Below are 23296 nucleotides of genomic sequence, written 5' to 3'. Positions count from 1 at the left end.
GACTGACATTCCCCAGGGAAAGAGGAATCCTGCCTCCAGACGGCCTTTGGACACCAGACTGCAACATCAGCTCTTCCTGGGTTCCCCGCCTCCACCTGCTCTGCAGATTTCAGATTTAGCCACCACAATTGAGAGAGCCAATTCCATAAACTAAATCCCCTCTCCACTCCACTTCCTCTGTGTGTGTGTGTGTGTGTGTGTGTGCGCAGACTGGCGTCCAGAGACCTGCCTTCCATCTGGGATGGAAGCACCCTGAGGAGCTGCCGTGCACATTCCTTTTTTCTTAGAGATGCAGAGACAGGGGAGGGGCAGAGGGAGAGGGAGAGAGAGCATCTTAAGCAGGCTGGATGCGGGGCTCCATCTCACAACCCTGAGATCATGACCTGAGCCAAGACCAAGAGTCAGATGCTTACTCAACTGGGAGCCCCCACCCCAACATTTATTAAGCTGTGAGTCCTAGGGTTCAAGGGTCCCCTCCCCTTTGCCAGACCCTCAGACTCTCCTCGTTAGCTCTTGAGGGGAGAGCATGAGTGGACAGCAGCTTTGGAGAAGGGAAGCCAGTCTGGGAAGACCAGACTCCGGACCAGTTGCTAGCAGAGTTGGTGGCAGCAGACATATTCACTCCTCCAGTGCCACATGAGTGGCACCTAGACTCTTGGGGGTGCAAATAGGGGCCGTGGGTGGTGCCTACAAACCCAGGCCTTACCTGGTGGCTGTGGCCACACATCAGAGGGCTTGGCAACCCACCAGGGACCGATCTTGGGGTCAGGAGTGGTGGCTGGTATAAATGGGGAGATGCAGTGGAGGGGAGGTGAATTCAAGGGTCTCCTCAGAGTGTCAGCAAATGGTGCATGACCTGGGACCTGGGCTAACCCTCTTCCACTTCCTCGTCCCTCCTTCAGTAGCACATGCTGTGGACCCCTTTACAGAGAAGGACACCAAAGCATAGAGGCTGAAAGTGACCTGCCCAAGGTCCCCAGGTGTGAGATGGCTCCTGACTCAGAGCTGCTGCCCATGCTACTGTGTCAGAACGCAGGAGCCCCCAGGAAGGGGACCTGCCCAACACCCCTAACTCGTATCCTAACTCGTAGCCACCTCGTGTAGACACTCTTCCTGTGCTCCCCTACAGAGCACACTCCCTGTACTTGGCTGATTCTCCCCACTTGGTCTCCTAGGCCCTGCACTTGGCTGCTGAGGGAGGTAGCTAGAGACCCGCTGATGGGACACCTGTCTGGGGCTGCCCACAAGTGCTGGGCATCTCCCTTAGGCCACACCACTTCTGACCCTCAAACTTGGCCAGAACAGCACAGGGGCTCTCTGTGGCCTGGCATTTAAAGGGTGTAAGTGCTTGAACAACGTCTAAAGGTCACCAGTACTGACCCGTCGGCCCTCCCTCCGTAGCACCGGCCACACGAGGGCGCCTTGACACTGCTGCAAGCCGCCCCGTGGCACCTCCCCCGTGGTTGACAGGGAGTGAGTGGTGTCTAGGGCAGGGTTCTGTGGGCGTGGAGTGAGCCTAGAGGCCGGAAGCAAACCACCGTCATCAAAGCCACCCCCCACGGATGCCTCGGAGGCAGCCCTCCAGGGACCCTGAGCTGCCGGCGAATCGGGGCATCTGGGGGTTCAGCGGTTTCAGAACAACCTGATGCCCACAGTGGTAGTGCGCGTCTCGCTTCTTCGTACTGCCAAGGGAACTGCAGTACAGGGAGGCCACCTCTCAGGGCTAGTCGGGGCAGCCAGTGGTCCCTAGCCTGTGGCCATTATGAGTGTCGTGTTCACAGGACACTTTGGGAAGTCTCCCCCTGCTCAAGAACGTGGAAGGGCTGTGGGTCCAGAAAGATCCTCCTGCCCACCACACGGGCACACATAATTTTCCAGACAATGTCAAGGGGCCCCAAACTCCAGAAAGGTCCCACAGATTCAGCACTACAGGAAGGAAATGTGCCCGAGGGTGTCTCCCAGTGATCCCAGACTGAGCTTGGCAGAAACCAGAGGCCTGGGCTTGTCACACCCTCTGGGAACAGCAGGAGGGTAGGGAGGCCCTCCAGGGGGGTACAAGTGTGTGATGGCCAGGGAGCCATCAGGAACGTTCGGGAGGCCGCAGTCCCAGTACGAGAGCCTCCTAGTCCTTCCTACGGACTAAAATGTGTGCGTGGGAAGAAACCGCCTTCCGGAGTCTGGGGCGGGGCGGCGGCCAAGCCCCACTGGTGCCCACGGAGGCCAGCTCAGTGACAGCGCCTGAGCCAGGGAGCCCAGCACAGCCGAGGGGGTGAGGAGAGGGCCCTGCAGGGACGTGGTCACAGGCTGTGCCGCCTGGGGTCTCAGATCCTCTGCTCAGGGCCCGGGCAGCAGGGGGGCGGGGGGGCAGAGCAGGGGGGCAGCAGGTGGGACTTAGAGCGCTTCTGCGGGGTCTTCACAGCACAGCAGGTGGGCCTGGGCGGACTCCTTGCCGGCTTTAGTCCTAAACAGCACCAGGTTTCCCCTTTGCTGTTTTGACAACTTCTACAGAGAGACCCACGACAGAATGAAACACGAGGAAAACATTTTTGACAGTGTGTGAAAGACAGGGGCAGACACGTGTCCAATTTGGCAGAAGGTACCCTGTGAGCAGAGATGGGGGGTCCAGTGAGGGGGTGTTGGCTGGCAGGATGCTGGGGAGGAGCTGTACTTGCCTCAGCATCCACTCCCCGGATCCCATGCGGGAAGCAGTGTTGCTCTGTGGGCTTCCCTGCTCCCCTGCCCCTCAGCCCCGCATCCTGGAAGTGGCAGGCTCGGGGATGGCCCCACAGGGCTGAGACTGTACCGGTCCCTCTAATTCTGTGGGGCTCCGGGTGTGCCCCTATGACCTATACTGGCTCAAGGAGCTGCTGGGGCTGTGGCCAACCCTCAGGAGCCAGGACCAGCGGGCAGACCTCTCAGTTGGTGGGAGGAGCTCCTTGGAGTTCAGGAGTCACGGTGTCCACTGTCCCCTACGGAAGGCAGGGCATGGCTGGGGCCATGATACATGCATCCCTGCACAGCTAGACATGAAACCCAAATAACTGCCTGTCTTTCCTCAAGCCATACACCGTCCTCATTAGGACAGTTGCCATGGGTGGCCCCGTCTGGGTGGCAAACGTGACCAGATTGGTGTTCATGGGAACATTCACACCCATGTGACAGCACGAGCACTGTGGCCCCTCTTGGTAGCTTGCGTGTAGCCATGATCTCTTCGGCTGGGTGAGGGTTGGTATCTTGCTGAGCCCAGGGAGGGTTAGGCTGGGAACAGCCAGTGGGCTATTATGGCCAACTGGGTACATGTCCTATGGCCTGTGGAATATCCAGGTGGAGTCCCGGAAAGTTCTAGAACTGGGAAAAGCAGGCCTGGGAAACAGTGTGGGAGTCCTCTGCACATGGCAGACATGTGCTGTCGGGAAGTTGATTTAGGGAAGGAGAGAGGCCAGGATGTGGACTGGTGCAGCCTGAGGAGCACACAGGGGACAGCACCCACAGGAGCAGGCGCAGGGTGGGGCAGAAACCAGGAAGGGGCTACAGGAGAGGCCAGGTGGCCACAGCCGGATGAGAAGGGGGCCCAGGGCAGCAGGGGAGGAGGGAGCCATAGAAATTGCCAGAAGAGAAGAAGCCAGGCTTTAGAGGTCTGATACTGTAGACACTGAGAGGAAAGAAAGGCAAAGGCGGTGGGCAGCAGGGGTGGGGAGGTGATCTGGGGTGCAGTGAGGGCCCATAGGCCCCTCTCCCAAGGGTCAGCTGCCCTCCAAACACACCAAATGCCCCCAGGAGTCCTGGACCCCGTCTCACTCAGATAGGGTTTGGAAACAAGGATCAGAATTTCTGAGAACTGGGATGCCAGTGGCTCAGCGGTTGGGCATCTGCTTTTGGCTCAGGGTGTGATCCCAGTCCTGGGATCGAGTCCCCCATCAGGCTCCCTGCAGGGGAGCCTGCTTCTCCCTCTGCCTGTGTCTCTCCCTCTCTGGTGTCTCTCATGAATAAATAAATACAATCTTTAAAAAAATAAAAATAAAAAAGAATTTCTAAGAACTTTCCTTTGTCATGTCAGATGGAAGCTCCAGGTTGACCTTAGGGTCAGATTCCCAGGAAGGTCCAAAGGTTGACAGTTCAGGTTGAATGTCCAAAACCTAAGTCTCACCCTGGGAGAGCTAGAGCTCCACCTGACCCTAAAGTGTGAACATAGTGAGGTGCCACTGCAAGGCCAAAACACCAAGCCTGAGAGCTTAAGTCATAAGGAAGGAGGAAGAGGAGGAGGGAGGGAGGGGGAGTTCATTGCCCTGTAGAACTAGGAAGTGCAAGGGTGGACAACCTTTAGGTATGGCTGGATCCAGGAGTTCTGAAGAGATGAAAAGATGAGCGTTCTCTCACCTTCTTCCTTCCACCTCCAACCTTAATCTCTCCAATTCTCAGCTCTGCCTCCTTCCGGAATGTCTAAGCTCTCTCATACTGGAGATGGCTTCCTCCTTGTGGCCAGAAGAGATGGCCTGTGGCAACCCCCATCCCACCCTCAGCCCCACCCCCACCCCCTCCCCTGCCAACAGGAAGACTTCTCTCTGAGCCCAAGAGAAAGTTGTGCATTGCACATGCCCATTATGTGGGCAGGGACAGGGCACTGGGACTTAGACCCCCTAGAACCACACTTCGGGGGAAAGATGTTGGTTCCACATGGGGTATCAAGAAGAGGCCCAGGTAGAAGGGTCCACCCACCCACCACTCCCCCAGAAGGTGACGGGTTGGGGCTCCCAGGGACAGAGACCGTCGCCACAGCACACACGCTCCCGTGCACAGTCAGAGTGGACTTTTATTAGGAAATCACCCTGCAAACACACCGAGAAGTGCTGTGCTGTGGGTTCCACGCGTTTCCTGAGGAAGGGGATCACAGTATCGGAGCTGTCAGAGGAACAGGGAGCCTGTGAGTGGGGACTGCTCGGTGCCGCCTGTGGCTAGCACTCCTTCACAGCAGCGTGACTCAGCCATCAAGAACCAGCACACAGACGCAACACGAGAAACACGCCAGAGCACACACATCTGCGCTACACTTAAATAAATAATAAATACAGAATTCCATTTGCTGTTGTCCGTGCCTGAAACAAAAGGAACCAAAGGGGTAAAGAAAACCAAAAAGTCTTTCTTTCCATTGGACCAAGGGAAAAATATCCCTAAATTATCAAAAGTCCTCAGTTACAAAATACTTTTTTAAAAATTCCATTATTAAAAGAATAAATAACAAAATATATAAAAAATAACTTGGTTGCATCAAAATTATAAGAAGACTTCTACATATAGAAGTCACAGCAAGATTTTTTTTTTTTTTTTGTGGCCTATCTCATAGTCCAATAGTTAATTTTGCTTTGATTTCATTGATTTACCTCTCATGGTGTCCTGGTGTGGGGTCTAGCTGAAATAGTACAAAATTAATAAATAAAAATGTTAAATAAATAGCAAATGTTAACATAAGAGGTTGTGAATATAAATACTTACATCTTGACAAAATTAAATAATTTACAGAATAATTAAACTAACTACTCTTTTATCTCTTTCAGGAAGTGCAATTTCTCTACGTTTAAATACTAACTTGGAATTGTAGTCACAATCGATTTGGACTCTATTTACATGTTAGGAACATTGTGTTTAACACTTTCTATTAAAATTTCTTTTTTCGTATCTTGAATGGATCTAAAAAGAAGTGAATCTTGGTGGTCTCCGAATTAGGAATTTATCCCCTGACCTTGCTGACACCATCGCCACCTCAGTCAAGCTCGGCCGTGACCCGGGTAATGTGGCAGTAACGGGTCATGGGCAGGGGTGGACGCAGAGAGCCAGAGACCCTGGCCCTGACCCAGACCTGGATCTGACGGCCGCAGCCCCGAAGAGGGGGCGTGACCCCAAGCTGTACAAGTCTCTGCAGGCTTGGGGTGCCAGCTACCCCTAGATGTGTGAGGTGCACTAATGTGGAACTTCCAGGGGCAGCCCAGGTTAGAGTCCTCAAGTTGGCCGTGGGCTTCAGGTCTATTTCTAACCCTCTGGAACGGTGCTTTGCTCCATCCTTAAGACAAAACTGAATTAAATGAAAACAGAAAACACACTTGCCACATTGACCTCACTGAGCAGACGCGCACCCTGGGGCAGGTGCTCCAGGCTGACACTGTCACACGCACCACCCGCCCCGTGCCCACGGCTACCCTCCCAGCCTCGACAGACAAAGGAATACTGTGGTTGCAAACTCCAAAACTTCCCTGAGAACCTTGTCCATGAGCTTCCACTGGAGACTTTGAGCTGCTCTTCAGATTTCTTTCAAAAAACAAAAATAAATCACTTTGTAATACTTCCTGCCTTGCCCTGCGCTCGTGTGGGGAGGTCGAGGCCTCCAGCCTGGCAAGCACAATGGGAAAGACACTGATTTCCAGGCACCCCTTTGGATAAGCCCACCTGAGGCTGCCCTGGGCTGCCAACCAGAAGTCACTGTGAGTCGGGAATCTCCGCTGCGGGGGCAGGGCGAGGGAGGTAAACACTGGAGTCACGTTGGGGTGCCCCAGATGTCCCGGTTGGTGGGGTGGCTTCGGGGGTGACGAGGTCTAGACCTGGATGCCCCTCACAGCCCGTTTGATGCTCTCCAGGAGGTCCTTGTTCTCGGGGTTCTGGTAGCACTCCTGGTTGGAGTACATGTCGGTGAGGGTGCTCACGTAGGCATCGAAGTTCTGCTCACATATTGGCTCCTGGAGAACAGAAGCAGGTGAGCAAGGCCCATCCGTGCAATGGGTCCCATGATTTTCAGAAGCCACAGAAATCTACGGATGAACATTAAGCCCATCTCTTCCTGTGCCACCTGACACAAGCCCACACCCACCAGGGGCAACGCTGGCATCGCTGGGCCAAAAAACCATGAGTGCCATGCTGTGGACTCCTAAGCTGTTCAGGGGAGCCAGAACCACCACGGCCAACAGCCTGCCAGGCATAGCACCCTCCCCAGAGTCCTAGGGGTCAGCCACCAGCTCTGGGGCTTGCCCGCAGGGCCCCATACTGCTTACCATGTGCGGAAGGCGGATGTTGGCGAGACTTTGGATGAGGGCTTGGCTGAGGCCCGACAGCTCCAGAAACAGGGCTTCATTCTGCTCCTCGATGAGCTTGTTCTCCTCCTCGATATTCTTCAGGCTTTTCTCCATGGAGGAGATCTGCACCAGACCGAGATGGGAAATGCCTCCTCCTCCCATGGACCACATCCCTCACATCCTCCTGGGACACACCCGGCATGCTAACTGTGCCACATCTCATGTTTCTCTGGGATTTCTGTGGCTTCTGTCAGGCAGGGACCCTGGCCCCTGGATGGAGGAGGGTATGCAGTGACAGGGCCAGGGGCTGTGTGGGGCCATGACTGTCCCTGCCGGGTCAGGAAGGCACCCAGACTGAAAGCGCCCGGGGCTCCAATCCTTGCCCACTGCTAGCTGTGTACTTAAGTTTGCCACATTTTATCGTCCTTGTCTGTAGTAGGAACACTGCATCCACTTTGTGGGGTGTCTGGCCACCTTTGGGTTTTCCCTGCACCAGCAAGACCAACAAAGTGCCCTAATAAAATTGTGGAAGGCAAAGCAGAGCCAGCAACTGCCTCTCCCTCTGTAGCTCGTAGCTGAGCGGAGCCGGCCGGTGACTCCCCCAGCACATCCCGACAGCGACAGTGACAGCGACAGCAGGGCTGACGGTCACAGGCAGTGCTGCCTGCCCTGAGCGGCTCGGGGCAGCAGGCAGGTGAGTCTCAGGGTCAGAGCAACACTACGCAGAGGTTTGCAGCCAGCATGGGGCAGGTGGGAAGCCTGCCCTGGGGCTTGGTGTGGAGAAGACATGCTTGGGAGGCCCTGCCCCAATCTGACCGCATCTCAGGGGAGGCTGGAGGCAGAGGCAAGTCACACAATGTGCGTGGCACGCTGAACCATGCCCTAGGTGCAGAAAGGTGAGGAGGCGGTGGATGGGAAAGAGTGCTTTCCTCCAACCACGTGGCTGGGAAGCATTGCACTTCTTCACTTGGTAAGAAGTCTTTGGCTTAAAACAGTTTGAGTGGGAGTTAGGGGCTTGCGTACTCTTGCGGAGCCTTTCTGCAGAGCACAGGACCCAAAACTCCCTCTAGAGGAGGGTCTGAGACAGTCCAAGAGGATGCTAGTAAATAAAAAGGTGGAAATCAGGAAAAAAAAAAATCAGAGGTGTTGCCCCAAGGTTACTTTGGGAAGGGAGAGACAGGGTGGCAGTCACACAGTGATGTGTCTCGGCACCCTGAGGTGCCCAACACTCCTCTGCTTCCACTGCCCGTGAACCTGGGGAAGCTGCTGCGAGGCAGAATGAAAATCCTTCCTGATCCCTACGGGCTGATGTTATTTTTATACCGGCTTCCAGAGCACGGGAGGTCAGCATAAAATCTTCTTGGCCAATGGAGGAAGGAACAGCATAACAAGGCACGTGGGGCTCCCACATGTCACTCTGCAGCCTCTGGGAAGGGGCCTCACCACCTTCCCATCTGTGCTTTCCGCCCTCAGATCCTGCAGGCCTGGTCACCTCCTTTACCCTCTCTGTCCCTCCAGCCCTAAGGGACGCAGCTATGTGTGGTCATTCCTTCTGTGCCCCCAGCTCTGCTCTGGCCCCTAGAGCTGTGCCCCCAGCTCTGCTCTGGCTCTAGCTCAGGACAGCGCTTCTTTTCAAAATAAGACCTTCACTGTATTTCTTTTTTTCTGATGACAAATGTTCATTTTGGGGGAAATCAGAGAGATACGACACAAACACTTAAAGTAATTCGTAACCCTATCCCATGGCGAGTGGCTCTTTCTGGGTCACTTTTTCATAGAAATGCATTTATCAGGGACGCCTGGGTGGCTCAGCGGTTGAGCATCTACCTTCAGCCCAGGCCGTGACCCCGGGGTCCCGGGATTGAGTCCCACATTGGGCTCCCCGCAGGGAGCCTGCTTCTCCTTCTCTCTCTGTCTCTCTCTCTCTCTCTCTGTCTCTCATGAATAAATAAATAAAATCTTAAAAAAAAAAAAAAAAAGAAATGCATTCATCCTGCAACAATGTCATGGAGTTGCTTCCTATTACCAGCCCCGTTCTAACCAGTGAGGACCTCAAGGTACAGACTGCTCACAGGTTTGCCCGGCCACCAGGCTGCTCTACAGCAGCACTGAGGTTGAATCAGGCTCCGGCCAGGCCCTCAGAACCTGCCCTGTGGGGCTGCTCCTACTGACAGGGCTAGCAGGAAAGCCTGCCAGGGCCCCGGCGTGAGCCCCTCAGGACCCCCACTGCCAGAAGTACTACCCAAGCTGGCAGGTGTGACCTGTTCCGAGCGTCCCCGAGAGCTGCAGCCATCAGCTCAGCCTGACAGCCCCTTGACAAGGAGCTCAGCTCTCCCGCCTCCCAGAAGAGGAGGCTGAGGACGAGGACCCCCGAGGCTGGGGGGGCGGGGCAGGTGAACACCACCACCCACCTGGGACTGCAGCTGCACCATGGCGGCCTCCATCTCAGAGTTGGACTCGTTCAGGTCGCGAATCTCCTGGTTCAGCTGCTTGATCTCCTCATCGTTCTCCAACACTGCTCCAGAGAGAAACCTTGGTTGTGGCTCTTGGCTTTACGCCTAGGCCTGCATGCAGGGGTGCAGGGGAGGCCTGTTTTCTAAATGCAACTAGGGACCCTTTCCAAGCAGAGGCAACTGGCCTCGCATGGTGGGCAGCTCATATCCCACATGTCATGCTGGAAAAGTGAGCCTCAGACACTAGGAGCCATGTGTCTATGTTTGCCTCCTGCCCCCGGGTGATGGGTACAAAGGTATAAATCTCTCTGTCAGGGATTAATCACTAAGGTAAAGATGGAATCTTTCCAGGTGATGCTGCATTTCCTCAGCTTCCCTCTTCCTTGAAACTGAGTTCACAGCCCCACCAACCCCCGAGAATGGCTTCTGATGCTGCCAGCAGGGCTCTCTGACGCCAACACGCACCAATACCCAGGTTAGAGCCAGCGTGGCACGTGAGGGCCAGGAGCCAGACTCCAGGCAACCAGGAGTTTGGAGCTGAGGCTGGGAGACCTGTGGGCTCAGGTCAGGGGTCTGTCTCCACCAGGACTCACTCCAGGAGGGGCTCAGCCTCCCTCACCCCTGCTACCAGGACAGCTCACTCTCCCAGGTCACAGAGATCACTTGGAGGAACTGCAGGAGGGACACCTTACCATCACTTGTCTTGAACTTGGTGCTGAGAACCTCATCCCCTGAGACTTTTCCCTTCTTTCCAGCAAAGGTTGCTCTGGGACAGCCAGATAAGCTGGAAGCAAAGGTCATGCACAAAAAACCAGCTCAAGGTCACACACACAGGGCCAATCCACGATGATACATCGCAGCAAAAGCCAATCCTTGCTGGCCTGCGGCCTGGTAGGATCCTGGTTTGGGACTTTCTCATGCATCTCCTTTTGCCCTCCCACTCGATGGCTCTGGCCCCCAAGCCGTCCACCCCCTTACTCAGCAGCCAGGCCCTTCCAGCTCAGGACACTGCCCTAAAGGCTCGTTCTCAGGCCTTCCTCACTGCTCTCCCCACAGCATCTGCCCCTTTGGCCATGCCAGGTACCTCCCTCACGTGTTTGCTTATAGTCTGTGCCCCAGCCACCAGGCCCAGACCAACTCTCATTCTCTGCTCTGTCTCCTGAGCCTGGTATGTGGCGGCCTTTCAGTAAAAGCTTGTGGAATCACTAGCTCATCAATCTTGTAGGTGGAGACGAGGGCAGAACAAAAGAAAGACAAGGAACGTTTCTGAAGGGCTGTGTTGTGACTCCCTGCACCTCAGGAGGAGAACGGGGGGCCCACGGGCCCCCCGGCCCTGGGCCAAGTATCGGGGGCAAGCAAGCGCCCTGGTGGGAGGGGCAGGGCACGAGGTACGACAAAGCTTTCCGTGAGAAGCCTGCAGCCTGTGTCAAGAACACACTCAGGGCTCCGCTGGCTCTTGCTGCAGGGACTACACTGTGGAGGGGGCCTCACGACAGCAGCCACTTGCAGGGCCACATGTCGCAAACACCGGGACCTGGGACCCACCGTTGTCTGTGGCTTGCCTGGACCGGGCCCCCTCTCCCCCGGAGAACTAGCGGCTGCCGCAGAGCCCTCGCGGCCCTTCCTGACCAGCGCGGCCCCTACCTCCTGTGGGTGAGGAAGCTGCCGTTGGCGTGGCCGGAGCCGTCACAGCCCGGGGTGGGACAGGTGGGCCCCTCATTCTTCAGCGATTTCCAGGAAAAGGGTGAGCCGTTAAGCGAGCCCTCTTTCTGCCTCCGAGCGGCCAGTGGGCAGCCAGATGCGCTTCTGTGTGAGGCGTATTTGCCGCTGATGTGACCGAGCCCCACGCAGCCTGGAACAGGGCACCTGGCGCAGAGGTCAGAGGTGAGCACGGGCACTGAAGCCTGCAGACACCCGCAGCCCCGACGCGGACGTGCCCGCTGTCACAGAGATTCCTGATGCCCCAGGGCAGACCTGCAGCCTTCCCAACCACGAGGGGGGCAGCAGGGATCACGGCGCCTCCCGCCTCAGCCTTGCGCCTCCTGCGCCGCAGGAAGGTCAGCAGCTGCCGTCTGTCCCCTCCCCTCGGGAGCCGCTATGTCCCTGGGAGACAGAGCCGGACCTTGCTGCCGCATCACTTCTCCATCACCCCACGACGAGGAGTGAAACCACCCAGGGGCTACTCCCTGGGAGACTGCTCCAAGCACAGTCTCTGGGGGCCCTGGGGTCACAGAAGGTCACAAGGGCACCCGGAGCCAGGCAGTGTGAGGCAGCTGGGGCCACTGCTGCTCCCCAGCAGGTGAGGAGACAGGGCCTCCCCGCCCAGAGAGGCCCCCACACCAGCCGCACGTCCAGGGTGGCCAATGCAGACTCTTCCCATCCTCCTTGGCCTGGACCCCTCTTATACCCATCCCCTCTCTTCTTCATCCCTCCATGTGGGCCTCAGACTTGTAGGACGGCCACTGAGCCGGCCCAAGGTCATCCTGGCAATCAGTCTGGAGTGGAGACAGGGCGGCAGGTCCTGCAAGGAGCTCGGGGAGGTTCCACTCTCTGTCTGCCCCTCACACCTGGGCACCTCTCAGCTGTGGGTGCCCAGGGAACGCCGGGGCCGGGTACTCGGAAGCACCTCTGAGCACCCAGCATCACAAGATCAAAAGACCAAATGAGAGGCAGCTCTTCGTGGTTAAAACACACAGTTAAATCTGAATTCATTTTACTCGTGTTCTTTGCAAAACCCTAACTCTTCTTCTCATTAGGATTGATTCCTGGGAATTTATTCATACTGGGTATTTCAGACATGTGGACAGTAACACTGCTTCTCTTTCCTTCCATATCCCTCCAGGGTCCGAATCGTCAGAGCTGTCAGGTGACCTCACGTTAAGGTGTGTGTGGGGCGCCAGATCAGGCCGCTTCCGTACAGCCCAGGTAAGCGGGTGGTGGGGCCGGTGACCCCAAGGGCAGAGGCGCGTCTCTTCTGTCGGACTCCGGGGTGGTGGGGACAGCAGTGGGGGTGGGGCACCCTGCACAGGCGATGGGCCTTGAGCAGCTCCTGACCCTCACGCTGGAACATCCATGGATTTTATGGCCAGTTATTCAGTTTTGGCCGAAGGGATTTACCACAATGTGCTGACGTGACTTAATCTCAAACGGCGCGGACACAAGATGTCCTAAAAGGGATCTCTTCTGCCACCAGCCCTCCACATCCCAGCTAGCACGTGCTCACGAAATCCCGTCACGCAACAGGACCTGGTGCACCGATTAAAGCTTCTGCTGCGGTCTGCACTTGTTTCAAGATGACAGGCAATTATCAATACAGTGAAAGTTTATGGGGGCGGAGGAGGCCCTATAAAACGGAGGCACTGAATGCCCCCCGCCTCTCCGCCTGCCCGCCGGCTTGCCGTGGAGCCAGTAGGAACTTCATCCATCCTGTAAATGCTGACCTGCTTCTAAGTCATATTCTCCACTTGGCTGCAAAATCTTATTTTTTAAAAAGCAAAGTTGACAGCACACTAGGAGGAGGAAAACCGTTCTTCCCAGTTAACTTAAAAAGTGCTGATCTTGATTTTAATCATTTGCAAATGCAGCACAATTCACTTATCGTATCCCTGCAGCAGGATCCTTGCTAAATCCATAGCAGCTTGCATTTATACAATCACAGGCAAATTCCTGGCTTCTCAGAAGGATAAATACTCTTCATCTGTCCTCGCATTTATTGGGCTGCATCCATGACACCAACATCCATATATTTTGGGTTTTGATTTAGCACTCATTATAGTTTTATTGTAAAAATTTAATAAATGAGCCACAGCCTTTTTACACCAAACAGCTGGTGGAGCTGGCCCCTTGAAGGATGTGATGCTGGCCCATCAGGCCTCTCTTCTGTGACCAAGCAGATGTTTGCATGCAGCTGGGGTGAGCTCCAAGGAGCTATAGACCCTTGGTCCAGATTGATCCCCTCTGCTGGGTGAGCATCCAGCTATTCTTGACCCACGGCAACCAATCAGAGCAGACCTGCCTTCTGGGGACCTGGCCCTGACCACGCCAGCCTCAAGGCCTGCACCACGACGCAGCCAGAACTGTTCCTTCCAGTCCTCAACTGGCAAGGGGACCTGCTGCTTTGTCCACTGTCAGCTCTGAAAGTCCTGGGAAAGTTGAATGGTGGTTCACTCTGTTTCCCCCTGTGGCCCAGCCTCGCCCCTACGGGCAAGCGGGGGACTCAGGGCACTCCCAGTAGCAAGTGGGGCATTCACAGGGTCAGCATTCACACACAATCCCCCTGATGACACACTAGGCACCCCCGAGAGATGGTTGGGAGTGGGTCTCAAGGACTTAGATCCCGTAAGGCCCCCTCCCCACAGCAGTGTCGAGGTCCCAGTTCAGGGCAACGCTCTGGAGCTCCCTCTTTCCATATCAGCTCCCTGCAGACATATGTGAGTGTGCAGACACACACAATTCAGACTGGCCATCTTTCTAACCATCCTGTGCTCCTCGACTCTGGCACCTGACCTTCCCCGTCAGACCACAGCTGTGCAGGTTTCCCGTGGGGCTGCTCCAGGCCCGAGCCCACACCAGGTGGCCCCCCAGGAGCACGGGCAGCAGGGCTCTTGGCCTCTCCTGGCCCCATCAAACACCACCAGACCTGAGAAGCCCAGACAGAAGCCAGTGCCCAGGCGTGACCTCAATACAACACACACGGCTCACAGCTTCATAGGTGTCCACGTGCACAGCAGGAGAACCTCTGTAAAAATGGGCATTGCCATGGACCAGCTGTATTAACGAAATAGGAGTCTAGGAGCTTTTTAAAAATTATAACATACAGGAAAATCCCAATTCTGCAAACCCCCAAGGGAGTCAGCAAGACATCAACTTACTTCATCAGCTCAGGATCTTCTTTATCATCCTTTGTGGGTGTCACCCTGGCTCCACTTTTCTTGGCACGAGGGCAGCCTGACAAGCTAGTTTTGAAAAAGAAGAAAAGCCACGGCTGTCCCAGAATGACCACTTCTTACCCACTTCTGCCCCAGCCCTCCCTCCAGCTGTGTGATCAGCAGCGCCCAGGGCGTCCCAAGGAGCTTCTGTCGTCGAGCAGAGTGGGGGCAGAGGGGCCTCGGGGGCAGGTGTTGCCATGAGCCCCTGGTTCTGGCTGCAGAAGGCGACCTGATCGGGCATCGGGGACACCAATCAGATTATAGACATGAAAGAGGCTCTAGCTGCCCCAACATCAATGTCTGACTTGGAGCACTGCAGCTTCATCTGCGCAAGAGGCCCGCCCTCCCCCGCCCGGCCGGGCACCTCGGGGTGCCGCAGGCTCACCTTCTGTGGGAGGCGTAGTTCCCCGTTATATGGCCAGAGCCGTCACAGCCGGGCGTGGGGCACCTGTGGAAGACAGTGGAGCTGGAACCAGAGCCAGTGAAGCCCCTGACCACAGGAGCCCCTCTGTGCCCAGCCCCCATGCGGGCCCACCGGCCCCCCTAGCACTGATCTCTCAAAGGCGTGCACGTCTGGTCAGCCTGCTTCCATGACACTGGGCCTTCAGAACTCTGCCACCCGGTCTCCCTACAGGGTCCAAGAAGCCAAGACAAGAGCACATCTCCAGTGCAGGAATGATGGGCTCCCATTTTTGGCCTTCTACAAGGTTCTAGACTGGACTAGAAGGTTCCAGAACACATATGGGCCTTTAAACAGCATTCAGAAAGGCAAGCCTAACACCTAAGACGGGTTCATTTTCCCTGACATGACCAGGAGGAAGAGCGCTGTTTCCTGGGAGGGGTCCGTCATCTGAGGGAATGAACAGACGATTACTGAGCGCCTGGGACACACCATCCACAGCGCTGGGCACCTAGAGGTGCAATTCGCACAACCAGAGGCTCCTCAGGGGTGGTGGGCCCTGGCCAAGGGTTATGATGGGAGACACAAAACCCAGAAGCCCGCTTGATGCGTCCAAAATGTTTGACAAACATCATGTAGAAGGTAAAAACTACACTTTGATATACAAGTATGGGTTTTCTTAAATTACTCTTCCTGAACGTCCGTGGTGGAAGAGAGAGTGAGTTCCTGCTGGTGTCAGAGTGGGGAGGTGTGCGTGAATGTGCAGGTGGGTCCCTGTGCAACCCGGCAGGACCTTGGGGCTCACATCTGGAATCTCACAGAATATTTATCTGCCATTTCTGGTTTCATCCTCTCACAGAGAAGAAACCGTGGAAGCTGAGGCTGTTTCTCAATAGAAAAGTGGCCCCGGGAAGGTCAAGGGGACTCACATCAGCTACAACAGGACACAATCAACAGAGTTCTCTGTGCCCAAGGCCCTTCCTCAGCATCCTCGTCCCCTGGCAAATGCAGCCTCTGGCGTTTGGAGCAAGGCTGAGGAAGCTGGCGCAGCCAAAGGACTCCCCACATCTTTCAGGCCGCCCCCCAGAGCTCAGCAGGCCAACACTGCCTGTTTCTCATCCAAGGAAGCATAAAGCTGGCCTGGCAACCTGGAGGCGTCAACGCCCATCCCTCCAGCTCCTTCTCCAGTCCCGTGGTCTTTCTCGACCACCTTCTTGATCCCCATCCTGTGAGCCACACATGGGGATGCCTCCTGGGTCTGCCGGCAGGCCCACCGGGCAATTCACCCTCCCGTTGGATTTGGGGGTAACTCATACCCTACGAGGTTATGACGGCTCCTGCTCTGGGAATGTGTGGTCACATTTCAACCCACATACATTCAGGGCAAGGAGGTTTTTGCATTTTACCTCCACCCGGTAGAAACCACACACCGCCTCCATCTACATGGGCTTCACCCTTTCAAACAAACCCAACCAGGGCAAGGCTCCTGCCAGGACACTTCGTGTCTCTGCATCATCCAAGGCCCCAGGGGCAAGCCTGCTGCAGACACCGGGTCCCGCAGGCAGGAGGGGCATGCCTGCCCCCCAGCTCCAAGTGCCCTGCAGGCACTCTCACGGCCCATCCCCGCAGCAGCCCCTTCATGCTCTCTTGGGAGGCCAAGTGCAAAGAGTAAGGGTAGTGCTTCTCCTTCCAGGGTTTGCAGCTGCTCGGGTGGCTGCCTGTGGCTCCACTGCTTCTCAGCTTTGGGCAAATGTGCCAGAACCCAGGCCCACCACTGTAGGTGGTGGTCAGGGCAGTATGGCCCCACAGTGGCCTCGGGCCTCGCTGCCCACGAGCGCAAGTTGGAGTCTGGTGCAACCCCAGTGGCACCTGTGAATAAGGCTGGCAGGGAGTGCATGCACACGGGGATGGTCCTGCCAGGCCCCAGCACAAGTGGGACTGGCATCCCCACGGGGCCCACTGAGGCACAGCTTCTCCAGGCAGGTGGGGCCACCTGCACTCCTTGCCAAGGCCCAATCAATGGCTTTTCCTAAAAGTCGTATCCCATAGAGGATGATGTTCATGTGGCTGGAGAAGCAGGTGTTCATGCTGGGCGCTGGCACTGGCCACCACTCTCGTGCCCCTGAGCACCCACAGGTCAGTGGCAGGAACCCTCCCACCATCTGCTTCTGAGTGCATTGTCTGGGCAAGAGGGGGAATCTTGTGTCTGAGGGACACACGACAGCTTGAGGGCACGCACCAGGTCTCACCTCCAAGCCCCATCCCGCCATCCCTGTCCCGTGGTGGGGAGGCATCTCCAACCCTGTCGAGCCCCCATCACAGCCTTGCAGGGTGTGTGGCTGCACCTCAACTCCCCACACACAGAGTGGGCTGAGCGGCCCAAGGCAGCTGCGTCACCAGCCCAACCACACTGGACACTTGGCAGGGAAGAGCAGATGTCCTTGGGATTCAATTAAAACACAGAAAGCACATCATCTGAGACTGTCACTGCAGCCAGGTGTTGGTAGGGAGGCCACCGGAAGAGTCTCATTTGCAAAGCAGTGATGTAGGTGCCTTTTCCTCTCTGGGGACAGGTCACCTATTGCTGCCACAGGTGGGTTGGGAGCAGCCTGTACGAGAGGCCCACTGGACAGGAGGAGAGAAAGGAGAGCGAAGCATCCACACACCAGGAACCTGGTGGAGCCCGGCCCGCATCCAGCACAAGCCCACGCTGTGCCCGAGAGAACCAGGAGCTGACTCCCACAAAAAGACCTCTGGGGCCAGAGGGGAGCCTGGGAGCAGCCGGGGCACCTTCCCAGGTCTGGCTGAAGCTGATGAGTGACTGGTTTTCACACAGGAAGGCTTTCTGTTGCTATTTCTAAACAAGCTTGGGTTAAAGTTCCTCACAGGTTCTTAGTCCTAGACGAGCACTAACCCTCCCGACAGCCGCGTTTCCAGGCCCAGGCCAGGCCCACGGCGTCGTTCCAACAGGGCCCGAGCACCTGCTCTGCAGGAAGAAAGGCCCACTGCACGCGTCTGGTCACTCACGCAGCTCCAAAATCATTCAGGCCCTCAAACTGGAAAACCGTGAAAACTAAGCATAGTGGAAACGCAAGTGGAACTGGAAAAGGAAATAGGGAAAAGGAACATGGGAAAGACGTTAAGAGAAGAGAGGAAGGAGAGGGAGAGGAGGTGCGGGGAGGGGTCCTGAGCCTGCAGGACGGATGGTCCCAACTAGATTTCTGCAGCTGGACACAGCGAGGGGATGAGTCAACGTGCGCATCGCCGTGGTCAGCTGAGCCACAGAAAATGCCGAGTCTTAGAAAGACATTTCTGGCGGTGAAGCCGCCCAGACGGAAGGCCCCCTTGGTGACAACAGGCAATGACATGCCTCTGGCTGCCGGGACCAAAGCAGCCTCCCCAGAGTGACAAGGAGGACGCTGGCAGGATGGGGGGACTCCAGGCATCTAGAGCTTTCTTCTCTCTTTCTAAATCAGCTCAGGCCCCTTGGGAGCCTTTGGCAGCAACAGCTGCTCCTCTTAGAGGCTCCAGGACCTCGGCTCCCGTCTGGCCCCAGAACGGAATGAGCCTAGATTCGGGGCGTCCAATATGGAGGCCCAAGGTTCGAGATGAACACCCCCAGAGGGGGAGTGACCTGAGATGACAAGAGGAAGACCTCCTTCCCGAGCCCAGGGCAGCACTGCACGGCGGCGATGTCACAGCTCAACTGAAGGCGCAAAACCCAAAGGCAATGGCAGTCCCCAGATCTCGCCCCGAGAGGACACTGATACCCTGGGAAACTGCTGGGCGCTCGCGTCACATTTGAGCAGGGCTGTTGAGCAGGGTAATTGGTGCCCACAGAGCCTGGGCTGCCGTGTGTTAGGGACAGGGAGGAGCAGCAGAAAGAGGGGTGCTCAGCAAAGAGAGGGATGAGCATGGGCAGGCAGCTCCGGGGGGACCCGCAGGGACCAGACAGACGCAGCAGCGGAGGGCACAGGAGGAGGGAAGGGCAGAGAGTTTCCTCATTCACCGCCAGCACCCAGGTGCCCTAGCCAGAGCCCCACAGCCCGAAGCCCCCGAGCCGCAGCAAGACGTAGAAGCCAAGGCCAGCGCGGGCCGCTCGCACATCTCCAGGGCAGAGGTGCCAGCAGGCCCAGACCCTGTGCCGGGTCCTCGGGAGAGAGAGAGATGGGCCGGGCCATCGGGAGCCAGAGGCGGCAGGCCCTGCCCCCGGATGCCCCCCGGAGGCCCCCCGGCCCTCGGTCCCCAGAGGCTGGCAGCAAGGGACAGGCAGACAGCGGCACTCAGAGCAGAGAGAGGCGGCAGCAGCCCCAGGCAAGCAAGTCGGCCCCCGTGGCCTGTCTCTCGGCCCCATCCTGCTGGCAGGGGCTGCCCGGGGCCGGAGCCCTGAGAAGGCCGATGGGGCTGGAGCTTCCCGGCAGGAGAGCAGAGCAAGGGGTGCCCAAGAGATGGTAGGCCAGGAGGGCAGACATACTTGAGGTCAGCAGAATGGGCAGCCATGAGGTTTCTGAGGCTCTTGTCAGCAAGAGGGCAACCAGAGAGGCTGAAAGAGAAGAGATGGGACATTGGGGTGAGCCAGAGGGGGAGCAGAGGAGGACAGGGAAGACCCACCACACAGCACCCAGGCCAGCTGGACCCGAGCAGGGACAAACCTGCGGTGAGAGGCATAGTTCCCGGTGATGTGGCCGCTGCCGTCACAGCCGGGGGTGGGGCAGCTGAACGGAGGAAAAAGAGCGTCAGAACACAGAGCGGGGCGCACCTGCCAGGCCTGCCCCCCCGGAGGGCGCCGACTCTGGCTCCGGCTCTCCCGGAGCCGAGGGCCACCCGCCCCCACGCCTCAGAGCGCAGAGCAGCCCTCGCCACTCGACTGTGAGCTTCTCCCACGCAACTGGACTCAAGGAGGAGAAAGGAGTCAGAGTACGGCTCAGCTTGAAGCCGCGATGGCCCTGGAGCGCACGCGCCTGCACGCACTCGGGGCGTACCCATGAGCACGGCGGCACGACCCGACCTGAGGACGCGGCCGGGACACGGCCCAGGCAGAGCCAGCAAGGGGACGGAGCTAGCCTGGTCCACGGCAAGGAGGCAGGAACCCCGGGGGCCGACCGAGCGGGGGCGAGGCCTGGGCCCCGGCGGCACCGCTGCAGGGATAGCCCCCACCGTCCCGGGCGCCGTGCTCTCAGTGGGGGTGGCCTCCATCCCGGGGACCAGTCGCGGCCACCAGCGGCTTGCCCACCCTGCCGCCCGGTGGGCCAGGGTCGAGGGCATGGAGTCCCAGCAGAGCACCCGTCAGGCCTGGGCTCTGAAAGCCACGGCGGAGCTGAGGCTAGGAGAGGCCGGCTGCCCTCCGCGCCCACCCCGCCCGTGGGCCTGGGCAGGGGCTTCCCTCGCTCCCTGAGCAGCGGGAGCTTGGGTCAGATTCCGGGCGCAAACCCTGTCAGCCGTCGCCTGGCTCAAGGGGGTTGTGGTACAGGACGTCCGACGTCTGCCCGGCAAGCGGTGCGGCCGGGAGAAGGGGCAGAGCCAGGCTGGGGGGACAGGGCCCAGGACGGAGCAGGCCCGGCCCCCAGGCTCAGAGCGGGCGGACTCCAGGGTTCTCCTGGCCCGGCGGGGACTTACGTGAGCAGCTCCTTCTTTATGTCCTTGGAGAGGAACTTCATCTTAAAGTTGGTCAGGGTAACTTCCCCGGGGTACTTCCGCTCCTCAAAACTCTCTTCCGACACTTCCTGGTCATCTGCTTCAGAAGAAGCAAAAGAATGGGCTGCTGGCTCTGACTGCAAAAAACCAGCAGGGAGACGTTTTAACCGGCTGGCGGGGGGCCGGGTGCCCGACCCGGGGCTGAGGGAGAGGGACCCTTGAGAGCAGGGTTCACAGAGGTGGTTTCTGGAGTGTCCTGCCTCCGGGAAAACGGAGGAGAACAGCACCCCCGCGGGGCTAGCGTGCTCCCCGACCTCGGCCCAGGTGGAGGAGGCCAGGCCGCTGCCTCCCGTGGCCCCGGGCGTGCAGGTCACCTCCACCGACGCCCCGGGGCCACCTCCTACACACAGGAAGCCACACGAAGTGCAGCCCCTCCAGTGCCCGCTGTTCGTGGAGCAGCTACGGCAGGGAGAGCACAACGCGAGCGGGGACACGCGCCGACCAGGCACGCAGTTCCTAAGCTGCGGTTCTAGGTCGGGAGAGGATCGGCAGCCCCCAGACAGCAGGGCCCCGGGGACGGTCCCCTCCGTGGAGGGGAGCCCAGTTCCCCCAAAGGCCCAGCAGCTCAGCACCCGCAGGTGGGTCTGGAGCAGAGGCAGCTGAGCCACATGCCAGTCCAACCCCTGCCGTGGGCGTGGGCGTGTCCAGCCCCTCGGGGCCCAGACGGTGCGCTTTCCAGCTTAAGGTCATCGCAGCCCCTTTCAGGCTCTCTGGGAAGGCAAAGCACAGAGCCCAGCGGGGTGAGGGCTCTCAGGACCCACAGGAATCCTGTCAACGCCACGGGCGTCGCTCCGGCTGCCGCTGACGCTACTACTGGCCAAGGCGCAGGGGACGTAGCTCGTTCCCCTGAGCAACATGGGCTTCAGCGGGGTCTTCAGGTCAGATGGCAGCTTCCCAGAGAGGGAACGCATCCCAGAGGCCCCGGACACCGTCCTGGCAGCCGCCAGAGCTGGGGCGGGAGGTGAGGCTGAGGGCAGGGGCTCAGCCTCACACGGGATGGATCACGCAGAGCTGGAGAGTCTGAGTCAGGAGTCCAGGGCCGTGGTCGAGGGACCAGGCAGGCCTGAGGCAGGAGCATGTCTGAGCTGACCCACCCGTGCCCAGAGGGGGCTGGAGGAGCGGAAGGGTCTGGGAGTGAGCTGAGGCTCCAGGATGTGGAGCGACTGTGGGGTGGGGCTGGGGGCAGCCTTTGGTGGGCAAGGACCTCAGGGCCTCTGAGACTGATGACATGAGTTCTGGGGTGCTCAGAGGGTGTGTGAAGGGAGAGGGAGACGGACAAGGCAGCCGGGGATGCCAGCCTGAGCCAGGGGTCATGGAAAGGGCCAGGGAGGGGCCGCAGACAGCGGGAAGGGGGCTCTGACCCAGGGCAGGACCGGAACACAGTAAGAGCAGACTGTCCCGGTGGCCCCCACATAGGAGGGCCCGACCTGGCCTGACCCTGGGCTCCCACTGACCGGCGGAAAGACCACCCACACAGCCCCAGGGGCATGTCCCAGGCCAGCCCCCTCCCCTCAGGGCTGAACCTGACAGGTGCCCCTCTTCTGGGGTCTGACACCAAGTCTCCGCCATATAAATGAGCCAAGTGACCCCAGCGTGGGGCCCAGTCTGCTCCTCCATGAAGCAGAGACACCTGTGAGTGGTGTAGAGGGAGCCTGGGGGACAGAGGAAGGATTGAGCTGCAGGAGCAGTGGCTCCCAGACAGGAATCCTCCCCGGGGCCTGCCCCCTGCCCTTCAAGAGTTGGTGGGGGTGCTGGCGGGGATGACGGGGAGAAAGGGGGGACCTGCAGGCCTGCCCCCAGTGTGGCCCTGGGTGCCCACTCCAGGGTGGCTACCTGGAGTCTGTGCCATTCCCACAGCTGCGCTTTGCTACTCAGGACTCACACCTCTTTGGGGAAGAGCCTTCCATCAGTTCCACTCTCAAGAGAGGGACACGATTAGGAAGGGATGTCCCCCGTCCCTAGACTGCGACTCCAGCACGGATGCCTGGCTTGTTGCGCGTCACCAGGCGGCGCTGGTCTTGGGACCCAGGCCACTGCCCAGCACGGCGGCTCCCGAGCCCTGGAGATTCCCCCTGCCTCTGTCCAAGGAGCCAGGTGGCCAGGGTGTCCTGCGGATGGTGAGGAGGGCCTGCTGCCAGAACTCAGGGTGTCCCTATCTGCACAGCAGGTTGGGGGGAGGCCACAAAACCAAGGAATTGGGAGCCATTCCCAAGTATCTCCCCTGGGATGTGAAAGAAGCCCTCCTCCTCTCCAGGCTTTCCAAGGGCCCACGGTGGTGCCGAGCGTGCACCCGTCGAGGTGAGGAGACCACCTCTCTCCCGGTTGGGACAAGACCACAGCATGGCCCAGAGGTGGGAGATCCTCCAAGAGGGCAGGCCGGGTCCTAGCTTCCTAGCGGCGGCGAGGCCCCGTGTGGCTAGGGACAGGACCCCGGAAGTTCTTCCTGGAGACGCGAGTACTTTCTACAGCAGCCCCCGGCCCCACACCCACCTCCTCGGGTTCCTCTTCACGTTGGCGACTGGGCTTGGTATAGTCCAGAGGTCGATCCCACTCATCCTGGCGGGAAGCCTGGCTGGACTGGGGCGAGGTCATGGAGCTGCTGGGGGCGCTGGTGCTGCTCTGGCGCTGGGAGGCCTCGGGCGACTTGACGCCAGGGCTGCTGCTGCTGCTGCTGCTGCTGGGGAAAGCGCTTTCTCGTTTGCGGTGTTTATGCATGCTCAAGTCCAGGGTTCCGTTTTCATCCACCTCTATGTCCGCAGCCTG

The 23296-nt window shown here is 58.4% G+C and overlaps 1 protein-coding gene across 5 annotated transcripts in view; it reads right to left on the bottom strand.

Moving 5' to 3' along the window:
• Positions 1–4792: 4792 nt before the first annotated feature.
• MYT1 (myelin transcription factor 1) overlaps positions 4793–23296 on the bottom strand; it is a 61871-nt gene continuing 43367 nt past the window's right edge. For 4 of the 5 annotated variants that reach the window (XM_072801850.1, XM_072801853.1, XM_072801852.1 and 1 more), the window contains exons 13-23: positions 23024–23293; positions 20456–20610; positions 19492–19554; positions 19314–19382; positions 14825–14887; positions 14383–14466; positions 11156–11377; positions 10204–10295; positions 9470–9573; positions 7038–7181; positions 4793–6725 (exon numbers count right to left, since the gene is read on the bottom strand). In XM_072801850.1, the coding sequence (XP_072657951.1) occupies positions 6585–6725; positions 7038–7181; positions 9470–9573; positions 10204–10295; positions 11156–11377; positions 14383–14466; positions 14825–14887; positions 19314–19382; positions 19492–19554; positions 20456–20610; positions 23024–23293 (1407 nt within the window). In that variant the 3' untranslated portion in view covers positions 4793–6584. The remainder of the gene's footprint in view (positions 6726–7037; positions 7182–9469; positions 9574–10203; positions 10296–11155; positions 11378–14382; positions 14467–14824; positions 14888–19313; positions 19383–19491; positions 19555–20455; positions 20611–23023; positions 23294–23296) is intronic. The other variant, XM_072801854.1, reaches the window with a different exon arrangement.

Source organism: Canis lupus, chromosome 26 (genome assembly GCF_048164855.1).
Source record: "Canis lupus baileyi chromosome 26, mCanLup2.hap1, whole genome shotgun sequence".
Lineage (NCBI taxonomy): Eukaryota > Metazoa > Chordata > Mammalia > Carnivora > Canidae > Canis > Canis lupus.
This window is presented reverse-complemented; position numbering and strand designations above follow the sequence as displayed.